Source organism: Trachypithecus francoisi, unplaced genomic scaffold (genome assembly GCF_009764315.1).
Source record: "Trachypithecus francoisi isolate TF-2019V2 unplaced genomic scaffold, Tfra_2.0 Lachesis_group0, whole genome shotgun sequence".
Classification (NCBI taxonomy): Eukaryota; Metazoa; Chordata; class Mammalia; order Primates; family Cercopithecidae; genus Trachypithecus; species Trachypithecus francoisi.
Genome location: NW_022681453.1, coordinates 145,020,158 through 145,032,518, shown reverse-complemented (window position 1 = coordinate 145,032,518; position 12,361 = coordinate 145,020,158). Strand labels below are relative to the sequence as shown.

Here is a 12,361-nt window from a genome sequence, read left to right as displayed (position 1 = left end):
ATAATTTACCCATTATGGCAGGACAGAAGGAAGGAAACTGCAGTTAAGGGTCATTTTGATGCTTCCCTTATCACAGATATTCACCCATAGGGATGGCTAAACTCAGAACTTTCAGTCAGAAACAAAGTTCTACAGAAAATTTTCTTTAAATTGTTTTATACCTTATAGTTGGTTTGGAGCTTTGTTTTCTTATACTGTAATAATGGGCCACTGGAAGATTGATGCTGGCCGCGAACAAGAGATTGGAATGAGAGCGATGTGCACAGTCACGAAAGGGGAGTTTATCATATATTCAATGGGAATGCAGGTCAGTGGAAAAGAATATCCTCTCCTTATTCATCTCACCAGGTCCTTGGAACTCAACACCTGGAGAAACATTACACTAGCTTTTACTTTGTCTCTTGGGCTGTGAGCTAGATGTGACATTTTAGACTCTCTCTGTCTTTTGTTCTAGGACCAAGGCCTCTTTTTGAGGAAATAGATGACAAAAGAGAACATGCATAAGATGTGGTAGGAAATTCATAGCTAAGGATTAATAAAGGCTGACCATGTTTGGCCTTGACTGAAAGCAAAGTTTTCTCTGAGGCTGATTTATATTTAGCTCCCTTCTGTTCTTTACAATTGGTAAAACCAGCTCCAGCAACACTTCTTTTGAAGTATTCCAAGGCCACAAGGAGAAGTGAAAAAGAGCAGAGGATTTAAAGAAAGAAGAACCTAGCTCAAGTCAGCCACTTATGGGGCTGTGTGCCCTTGAGCAAGTTCTTTTATTCTCTGTGAGTTTTAGTTCTTTTATCTGTAAAATGGGGATAAAAATATCTAGCTCTTATCAAGAGCTCTTTGTAAAGCTTAAGTTTTTATGTAAATGTTAGTTCTGATTTTGAATCCACTGAGAAACAATGTAAGATGTCCCTCAAAAGACAAGTTGTATAGAAATCGTCACTAATTGGAATTTCAAGATACGGACCGAGCTGTCTGCTGTGTCGTTGCTTCTTGGCTCTTCCATCATCTGCCCTCATATCTTTTTACAGAAACATGCAAGAGAACAGAGTTACTGCTCTAACATTGTAGCAAATGCAAGAATTACCTTTCTCTCTACCATTCTTGGCAGGGGTCAGTCATCCAGGTTGATTGGAACATTCCCACTGAGCTTGCTGCCCCGGATGGCATTCCATTCTGCTAGAAAATTCTGTGTCAGTGAAATGTGGACAGATAACGTTGAGAAGATAAATGAGTAACATTTGTGAAATTATTTGAACTCTTCTAAAGAAAAGACGCACACTGATTCCAGGGATTTTTGTTAACATAATTGGAATTTAAAATATGATATTTTACTTGATTAATGTCTGTTCTGACTTTTTTTTTTGTCTTTTGGCCTTGGAGGGGCTGAGAGAAAGGATCCATAGACTTTTTTTTAATTAATAGAAATAAGTAAAATGCACAGAAGATGTCAATGTCTAAATGTAGCAACCCATCAACCATCAATAAATGGTACCACTGCCCTCCCCAGAGGCATCCCCAATCTCCACTCAGGTGGGTTCAGCCTCTGCAAAGCTCAGCACTCTGCACCTCCACCCAAATCTTGACTATTCATAATGCCCCTAAGCCAGAGTGTTAGACTCAGTTGACTAATCATTTGCTAGGTGCTATGCAATTTGCTGAGGATACAAAATGAATAGCCAACAATTCCTTCCTTCAAGGAGCTCACCTGGACAGGACATAGATGCAAAAAGAACTGATTATAGCACACAGTGAACACTGATAAAAGTGTGGGCACCCAACAAGGAAGGGTGCTCAATGCTTCCTAAGAGAGTAGAGGCAGTTTCTTAAAGAAGATAACACTAAAACTGAATCTGGAAAAACAATAGCAATTATTCATATTAGCAAACACAGAAAGAGGATTCCAGTGAAGAGAAAAGGGTACCCACAGTCATGGAGGTCAGGAGAAGCAGGAAAGGGTGTACAGAGAAGTAATTCAGGAAAATCTACCTCGGAAGGAACACGAGAATACACAACAAATGATGTAGCCTGAGAGACAAGGCCGGACCTCGTTTGTAACAACTGTTTTTGCCAAAGAGGTTTGACATGATAGAGCCATCGAAGACGTGCTGATGAGGTGATCTTCAGAAGATGAGAGATGAGGTGGATATCAAGATGAGAGAGCAACTGAGGACAAGAGCTGAGAACTTAGGCATAAATTAAATGTTCCTCCAGTGTGCACCTGTGACATCAATAAACTAACAACCTTTTTAAGCCCACATCAACCTCAGGTATTCCTTCAGCATCAAAAAAATAGAGCAACTGTTTCCAAAAGATGCCAATGAAGGCATAGAGAGAACTCAGATGTCACTTCACATACCCAGAGTGTGGTTTGAGGAAAGGACAACTAAACATTTTTCTGTGGCCTTAGTGGAAATCATGATTACATTGACAAGACAATAAGTCAAAAGAGATAACAGATCACAAATAGCCCCCTTTGATTTTGTCTGAAAACTGTATTATCGCATTGCACCAGTAAATATGTTGAGAGACTTGAACGACAATCAATCAACACAAGTCCAATAGATAATGACAGCGACTATTAAATCTTCTCAAGTCTTCGTAACTTTTCATGTTTGGAACTAATCTTGAAGAATATTTCCACTAACTAGAAATAATAATTCAAGGCTTAAGGAAAAATTGAAGTAAAGCCTGAAGAAGGCAACCAGGGAAGGAATAAGAAGTCTGTAAGATCAGAGGTTCTGCCTTCCAGAAAAATAACTAACTAAAGATTTCCTCGGATAAATGGCAAGTTAAAGAAATTGTAGAATGGTAGAAAATATCATGTTTACCTACAAAAAGAACTATTGCCTCACCATGTTTCACATCTCTAGAAGATGGTTTTAAATCTATTCTGAGCATTATGTAACGTTTAACTGGTTCTGGTTTCAATTGGCAGTGGAACCTAAGGGTTTAACCAAAGGGTTAAAAAAATCTAAATCTAGTGTGTTTGTTACAGTAAGATTAAACAAGAGGAGCAATATATTTAGGCCACAACAGTAAATATTTCATGCAGTTAGAGAAAGCATGTCTTAGTTTATCAGTTTAGAAACAGGAAAATGGAACCCTAAAATTTGCAAGTACTGAACCAAAACTCTGAGAATAATGTTAGTTCCAGGAAGCTGATTGCATCATTTCAGTGGACCAGAACAGAAAATAATGAATTACATTTTATAACTCTCTTTAAGTTTTCTAATTTACCACCTGGCTGATGAAGTATTAATGCTTTAGGAATTGGAATCCTTGAAGTCTCATGGCCATGCCCTCATCAGTTTGACATAAGATTCTACTAAACTGGTTTCAACATTAGAATAAGGGAAGGAAAATTCCTACTTTGTAAAAATCATATTATTCTGATTTCATCACCAACCTCACAGTTTTCCAGGCATATGTAGAAGAAGTAATTATAATGCCAAAGTATGAAATACAGCCAGTTTCATTACTGGAATGAATTATGGCTAATTCTCCTGCAGTAAACAATTTGTTTTTCAAATCTGTATTCCCCAGACAGCTGAGCCAGGCCTTGCTTCTCAAGTGTTTTATTTAAATAGGCAGTATGTCAGCGGAGTTTTATCACAGAGTTTCTGAGTACAGAGAGCCTTTCCCTAGGAGTTGGGTGCAGGGAACCGGAGGGCAATGGTTCTTATGAGAAGGTGATGATGCTTCTAAGAGAAAAGATTACACGTAAGTTAATACTTAACAACTTTTTTAAATTCTGAAATTCAAATGTTCTGCATTTTGAAATAGAATGAATATTCTCTAACTTTTTAGTCTAAAAATTTTCCAAGCTGCAGCTACCACTCATCTATGGAACTGCCAGTCCTAAGCATTTCCATGCTGGCACTGAATGTTGCATTGACTAGCCAATCCTATGGGCAGTTTCTAATGCTCCTGCCCTAACTCACACAACCCTATAGTAACTTAATCTGGCTTTATAACCTGCACATTGCCAAGCGGTTTTTTTGTTTTGTTTTGTTTTCTTTGGGTTTTTGTGTGCGTGTGTTTTGGTTTGTTTGCCTGCAAACAGGTAGACAACTTCTTTGCACAGCCATAAAGCCTTCCTTGTCTCCTGCTTTACTCTTACAAACTCTTACAAGACAAGATAAATAGAGGCTCTGAGTGAATGCTTGGGGAGGGTATTAGGGAAGACATCCTTGCACAAGAATTACTTGGATCATATCACTGAGTTAGGTAGAAAAATGAAAATGGGTCCTGAAAAAGCATATAATACTATCCAAATTGTTACTTTACACATTTTGAATGCCTTAAAAATAAGGTACAGGGCATTTATTTAGCAGTGTACTTTTACTTCTTTCCTTACTTATTGCTGTTTCTTTTGCAGAATGCCCTGGCTAAAGCTGCTGTAAAAGAACTTGCCTCACTGCACGGCACCAAGTACACATATGGCCCAGGAGCTACAACAATCTGTGAGTCTTGGCTTCAGAACTGTGCAAAGAACCATGTGCCTAAAAAGCCAACAAATGGTTCCTGGGGCGTTTATTTTCTGATAGTTTGAAGCATGTGGCTTTTGCCTCACAAGTAATTTTTCTAAAATATGTAATGTTTTCTGTTCAAAAAAAAAAAAGGAGGGAAGGCCTGGACAACATGGCAACCTTGTCTCTAAAAACATTTAAAAATTAGCTGGTCATGCACACCTGTAATCCCAGCTACTGAGGAGGCTGAGGCGGGAGAGTCCCCTGAGCCCAGGAGTTCAAGGTTACAGTGAGCTATAATTGCACCATTGCACTCCAGCCTGGGTGACAGAGCAGCACCCTGTCTCAAAATAAAAAGGGAAGGGTAGAAAAATATCCTTTTCAACCCACAGAGATATTTGCTCTCTGTAAGTATTTACTGAGCACTTACTATGTGCCAGGGCCTCACTAGGCACTTACAGAACAAGAAAGTAAGAACAGAGAGAAGAAAAGATGAAAAGAGAAAAGGAAGGAGGGAGAGATCAGGGCAGTCTTTAAAAAACTGGCAGTAGGGAAGCAGGAAAAAATATGCAGTCTTTTGTGATACAGGTGCCAAGTGCTGTGACATCAGGATGCACAAGGAAAGCACACACACAAAGACCAACCATCCCCACAGTATCAGAATTAACTTCCCAAGATGATGACACCACAAAAGTTTTATTTGAAAGGACCGTTGCTGGAGGAAAATATAAAACAAAGTGTTTCCGGCCAGGCACGGCGGCTCATGCCTGTAATCCCAGCACTTTGGGAGGCCGAGGTGGGCGGATCATGAGGTCAGGAGTTCGAGACCAGCCTGCCCAATATGGTGAAATCTCATCTCTACCAAAAATACAAAAAACTAGCCAGGCATGGTGGCGGGCACCTGTAATCCCAGCTGCTCAGGAGGCTGAGGCAGGAGAATCACTTGAACCCAGAAGGCAGAGGTTGCAGTGAGCTGAGATCCTACCACTGCACTCCAGCCTGGGTGACAAGAGCAAAACTCCATTTCAAAAAAAAAAAGACAGAGTGTTTTTTTTGTTTTGTTTTGTTTTTTTGTTTTTTTTTTTTTGGCTAAACAGACAAGTACCAGGGCTACTTGAGGCACAAGTCACCTTCAAGAGGTAGACACCAGTCCCTCTAATCAGTCACTCAGTGTATGCAAGCAAGTGGCTAGAGTGGTAGGGGCTAGACTCCAGAGCTGTAGATGCTGCAGCTTAGATCTCTCTGGAAGGCGCATTCCACAGGCCTCATTTTCAATTTCTACGTATATCTTCCTTTGCCTTCAAATGATTTCTTTCTGCCTGAGGTTGGAAAGAAATTGAAACACACACATGAGAAAAGACCTGGTCTCATCATCAAGTGGCCTCCAGTGCAGTTGGAGAGGCTCTGGTCCTGAGTTGTTGGAATTTATTTTAAGCCTTTATGAAGAATACAATTTTCTTTCTTTTTATTATTTTTTAAAAACCGCTCTGAATCATACGAGGCATACTGTTTTCTTAAGGGATTTCTAGCAGAGATAGCCCACATATTTATATATTGTGAACTTGGTGCATATTTTATTCAATTCAGCTAGGTTTCTTTTTCCATTACACTGTAAGACCTTGGAGGGCAGAGCCAACATCTCTCCCTTGTTCTGGCATCTTCAGAGTTGAGGCCATAGCCTGCTGTTCAGTGGGGGCTATACAATTGTTGACTGAAAAAAGAGATGAGTGAATAAATGAACAAATGAATTAATTAATACATATTTTATGTGTTAGTGACAACATGATTGTTATTGAATAAATTAATAACAAGTACCTTATCTATGCCAGGCCCTGTGCTAGATAAACACTAAAAATATGAAAATGAAGGCATAGCCCTGCCCTCAGCTTCTTTAATCTTATCATTTGGTATAGTTTCAGCCGGGTTTAGAGTCTTCTCCTCTTGCCGATCATCACACAGCTTTCCTTATTTTCCTGAGAAATACATATCCTTTCACATATAAAGTATAGTTCACCATAGCATACAAGTACACTGGGAATTTTGCATTACAGGCTACATGCTTTCTGAAGTATTAAACACATCATTTCTACAAAGTGAAGTGGTGATACGTTTAATAAGATTGGAGTAATTTTTTAAAACGGCCCCCAAAACATTTATGATCCAGTTTACTAGAAAATTGGCCTACTCAAAATATTTTGCACAGTGAAACATTTATAATGATAAAAAGAAAGTGGCAAATTTTTAAAGCTCCTTCCTAGATTTAAAGTTTTTTTTTCATTGCTATTTGCACATTTCAGATCCTGCTGCTGGGGGCTCTGACGACTGGGCTTATGACCAAGGAATCAGATATGCCTTCACCTTTGAACTCCGAGATACAGGCAGATATGGCTTTGTCCTTCCAGAATCCCAGATCCAGGCTACCTGCGAGGAGACCTTGCTGGCAATCAAGTACATTGCCAGCTATGTCCTGGAACACCTGTACTAGTCGAGAAAGCTGATGGCCTTGTTTCAAAATTCTCATTTTTCATTTCTTTTCCTTCTTGAATTCTTATTTTGGTTTGCCTGGATGTTTTACAGATCCCAATCTTTCTTTTAAGTTTCTGAGTCTATTAAACTAGGTAGATCTTTTCATATTGATCATAATAAAAGTGAATCATTACTATTGGAAAACCTGACATACGGTCTACTTCTTTGGGGGTAAACCGACGTGAATGAATGACTAAGCAAGCTGTGCACAGTGAGGATCCGGTCAACTGTATAGGAGTTAACATCCTCGGGTGCTGGCCAAGACCATCAGGGTGCAGATGCACTGATTACAGTGGGAGGCTTGTGAGCTAAGAAGAAATGTAAATGGAAATTCAGGACTATAAAACCTGGCATACATGAAAAGACACCATCTTTCTTGGTCTAGCTTTGGTATACACTCATTGAAGTTATTTTGTCAGCTGTCTACTACATGCCATGCACTTTGCTAAACAATTGAAGATGGAACAATGAAAAAGAAAGATAACATTTCTGCCCTTAACGTGTGTATAGGCCCTTAGGAAAGACAGACATTACACAAATAATAAACTCATTAATTAACAATGTATTAATTAGTGATCTAATTTACATTAATCAAATAAGTGCTGGATGAACTACACAAAAAGAACGTACAAGAAGTCTACCTGCTTGATGTAGGGGAGAAGCCTCCCTCAGAAAGTGCTGTAACCTGACAAATAAATCACAGTTAGCTGCACAAAGGGAGCACCCCTTCCAGGCCTGTGGCTATCCCAAAACTGTAAGAAGAAAGCCATTGAGGGTGAAATTTAGAGAGCTGAGGAAAGAAGAGCATGTGTACAGGCTAGGGAGGGTGGTAGGAACCATGTCAGGCAGAGCTTAGAGGTCATGTTAAGGATTGGGGACACTGGTCTAAGAACAATGAAAATCCATTGAAGATATTAAGTCATCAATGACATGGTCACAGTGTTTTTCGAACACCAACTAGGCTAGGGTGTGGAATGCAGATCAGAAGTGAGACAAGAGGATGCCAGGGACCCTGACTGGACCACTTGGACCAACGAAAGTGGCAAAAATCACTCCAAGACTTGAAGTTTTCCAGGACTGGAATTGAACATACTAATGTTGGGAAGTATTGTGCCAAGTTCAAATTTTAAAATAGAATGAGATGTATTAAAGTTATGATTTAGGAGCATCTCTTACTTAAAAATAATAGACTATTAACTCATTACTTTCTATATAGACGTTTTGTAGTCTGCTTTCATAGACTATTAACTCATTACTTTCTATATGACGTCAAGAAAAATGAGACTCCATATTGGACATGATATCTTAAAATATCTGTAACAGTGTTCTATTCATAAAGAGAATCCATTGAAGTAGCAACGGTTTGCGAAAGTTGTCAAGCCAAAGAATAATTAATTGCATTAATTGTCCACTAGATGGTAGCAGTGCAGCTGCTACAATGTGTCACACACTCATCTTCAAACTCATTTAGTAATATGTCATTTAAAAGAGAGACAGAGACCCATACGTGCGAGAAAAAAAAAATCCCATTAATTTATCAGCAACATTGGTGGTAATTAAAAACCAGATGTAATTTAGCTAAATATTCTTCCTCCTACTCTTTAAGTTATATCAACTATGTGTATTGGAGGGTTAACATAGCCATAGTTACCTGAGTGAGGTAATCTTGCTGGAGGTGTATCATTAACTCCTGTTCCACAGGAGACTCCCCTGTGCTATCTCTGGCAAGTAACACCAACCCCTGACTAAGGGATGCTGTGGCCCAAAGTATGGAAATCTTGGCAAACCACAAAGAACTCTCCTAATTCCCTAAATTGAACACTTTAAAATAGAAATTAGGAATATGTGTGGGCTGCGTTTTAAGTTTTAAGGGTAGGAACAAAGAATAGGAGAGCAAATATACAAATATTCTTATTTGAAATCCCATGTATCTGAGATGTCCTGCATCTGAGAAATTTTTACTATAGCCATTGTCTACTGAAAGTTAACAGGAAGCTGGCTAGAATTTCCACTTGCCTGGGCAAAACCAAGAAAAACAGAAAGAGAAATCTGCCTTAGTCCTCACTGCAGTAGTGTCTGACCAGCTAATCAGAGACTGCTGTGAGTCCACCCAGCCTTACCCACCTGAGAACCCCAGGTTGGGGGGATACCTCTTCTCCCTCCTTTATCCCACTCCAACCCTGAGATCCCAGAGCAGGCCCTGAGCCTTTCCTTCAGCTCCAAGCTCTTAGCTCCCAAAGCAACAGTGAACCAACAGCACAAGAGTGGCCCCTGAATCTTTCTTTCTCAAATGGTGTGGGTAGAAAATAGCAATACTGATTTTCTCATCTGGATTATGGAATTCCTACATACCTAGAATCGTATGCCATTTGTTCATCTTATTTTGCAAGCTCACCTATATGAATTGGTCAAAGAGAGAATTTCTAGAAGGAAAAGAAGGCAGGCCATAGCAAGTTAACATGTTAATTTGGGTGCAAAAAAGGGTTCTGCTGAGCCTCTTAGGTCATCTCATGGGAGCAGATAGTCACTACCCCCCACCACAAGGTCAGACACTGCCTGAATCATATACACCCACATATGTGTCCTCAAATGCCACCTTCACTGCAACTAATTAAGAAGAATTTCTCTGCAGCATTTGCAGGGTAGTTTTGTTTCAATGTTAAGAATCCAATGATGATAACTAAAAGCAACAATTTTTTCTTTCAACGTACCTTTTGTGAGATATGTAAATGTATTCCAGAAGTTTACTGGATTGAATTTGAAGATAAAAAATTATTTGGAAGAGTATTAAATCATACTTCCATTTTTATTGTTTCTTTTCTTTTTCTTTTTTTAACTTTTTTCTGTTTTTACTGTTTTTTCTGTTCACCTTTTTAAGGCATCACTTCCATTTTCTAGGATATTTCTTGTATAGTGATAACAATTGAAAATACATATAGAAAAGCATAGCTAAACTATATGGTGATATTTAAAATCATGGCTAGACATACACTACTACAAATACCCTAGAAGTGTAGAGCTCAAGAAACATGGAAAATTATGGCTGCATGAAGTATTCACCTCTAAGTTACTTTTTAAAGAGGTTGATTTAATCTGTTAAACATCACAGTCTTACATAGTCAATCCTAAAATGATATGGTGTTTGACAATTATTCATCCTACCCACACATATGCCCAGACCTTTTATAAATCTTGATGCAGTAATATAAGGCTGCACTGATCTATGCTTGCCAAGAAATAGACTTGTTCTGAGAAGAAGCTCTAGAACATTCTTGAAATCCATCTATTGTATTTTTCTTCAGGGGCTAAATAGATTGGAGAGGCAGTGGGAGTCTCCAATGCATCACATGTTTATATCGAATTCCAGAAACAAGAAATTACCAATATGTAATCTATTAAGAAGCCAAAGATGTACTTTTATTTATTAACAAAGTCTTATCCTGAGAAATACCACGGTCTTCAAAGCACTCACCTAGATTCCCCAAATAAAATAAAAGTGTTCTTCCTACTTGGCCTGAAAAACAGACATAGAAGCTTTCTCTACACAATTTTAAAACCAGTCACAGAGGAAAAGGCTTCAAGAAAATATAACAGAATTCTAAAATTAAAAGCATTTCTATTTTTCCTCTTTCAGCTTTCCTGTATTTTCCCGAATCGTTTTCAATGGGCATTTATAATTTTTAGAATCAGAAAATAAAACTCTAAAAAACAAAGCAATAACATTTAAAAAAAATCTTGAAGTAGTCCGCATTAAAACAAATACAGAGAGATATTTTATCCCTAAAGGTCATGGCCACCACTTTAATCTACCACATGATCTATTTTGATACCAGTTCTGCAGGCTGGCAGTGGCCAACTGTAAGTCTCTGTTAACAGCACATGAACATTTTATCAACTGTTTAGAGAGCATGGACATGTTTCTTAGCACCTACCACGAAGTCTGTAACATATGCTGTCTCACTAAGCCTCACAGCCACTTGTTAGAGGCACGTTAGCATTCCCATTTTACGAAACCAAGGCCCAGAATAACTAGGCAGCCTGCTCAAGGTGATGTAGCTAGTGTGTGGGAGCCACATTAAAGTGATGTCTGTCTAAATCCAAAGTCAAGGTCTTTCTTTTTCACTGTTCCCTGGTCAAAAGTATCTTTAGTCAAAAGCAATAGAGCAAGCGTTTGCTTTGGGAGTTCTCAGTGCTGATGAGCTTGCCCAGTGTCAAGAACATGAAGGCACTTGTAAAACCCTCCTCTTCCTTACCTGCAAGGCTGGAGACAGAAAGTCCATTTGGGGAAATAAAAAAGGCTTGAGTTCTACCACACACCCATGAGATAGAGAAGAATGGAATTACTGCTGCCGGACATATAACAGGGTCGTGTCTCCAACTGCACTGTTTTGATAATACACAGGCATGACTCTCAGAAGTTTTATATGCAGTCAGCTATACATTTGTCAATGTGAAGAGGTGGTTTTCAAAAAGGAAATTCTAATAAGTTATCTGATTAGATAAGTCCACTTACTCTTTTAGGTTACCTGTGATTCTAGGTAAAGGTGTTATTCTCCCATAATTAATCAAGTTGTGTTCAAAATTAAAGATCCCTCCAGAGATGGTTTTAAATGATCTATAGGTGGCTTTCATTAATTCAACTTTCAAAAGGCATTATTTGGCAATTACAGCATCCAGTCTCTGAAGACAGTGTCCAATTAATAAACATTACAGCATTGATATTTTCTTCCTCTCAAGAATCCTCAAATTGCCTTAGAAATAGGGGTCGACTCTGAGGACAAAGAGAAGAGAAGGGGCAAAGAGTTAGGGCAGTGCTTTAGGTCTTTAGTGTTTATTTCTTCACCGAGAGAAGTACATGACAAATGTAACAAAAATGTTATCACTGTAAAATCTAAACAGTGAACACTTCAATGTTTGCCATAGTACTTACAGCATTTTTAGTACATTTATATTTTATAATTTAAAAGTTTTTAATTTCACAACTTACATTCTAGCTTCAAAAATATATTTTACATTATTACAAACCACTCACCAAGATTTTATAGCCAGATACCCAAATTCATCTCAGTCTCCAAGTGCAAATTGTAAAACTGATTTCTTCTATCCAATTCAAGCAGAATGGTAGAGTAGTACTTTAGAACAGACAGAACTGGTAAACCCCAGCTCTGTGAACATACTTTCTCTGTTACCTTGACCAAGTTATTTGCTAAAGGCATTTGCTTCCCATCCTGTGTCTGTAAAATGGGTATTTCCTATTGCAAAAGGTAGATAAGTAGCATGGGCTTGGTGGGTTAGTGTTTTTCCCTCCCCAGCTGGAAAAAAAAAAAAAAAAAACCTAGTGTGGGCAAAGAAGGGGAACAGTTTGT

The 12,361-nt window shown here is 38.5% G+C and overlaps 1 protein-coding gene across 2 annotated transcripts in view; it reads left to right on the top strand.

Annotated features, from left to right (window-relative positions):
- CPB1 (carboxypeptidase B1) overlaps window positions 1-7,144 on the top strand; it is a 32,130-nt gene extending 24,986 nt beyond the window's left edge. Inside the window, exons 10-11 of one of the 2 annotated variants that reach the window (XM_033212372.1) lie at window positions 4,379-4,463; window positions 6,767-7,144. In XM_033212372.1, the coding sequence (XP_033068263.1) occupies window positions 4,379-4,463; window positions 6,767-6,954 (273 nt within the window). In that variant the 3' untranslated portion in view covers window positions 6,955-7,144. Of the gene's footprint in view, window positions 1-1,108; window positions 2,603-4,378; window positions 4,464-6,766 lie in introns of those variants that run through there. The other variant, XM_033212374.1, reaches the window with a different exon arrangement.
- The last annotated feature ends 5,217 nt before the right edge of the window (window positions 7,145-12,361 follow it).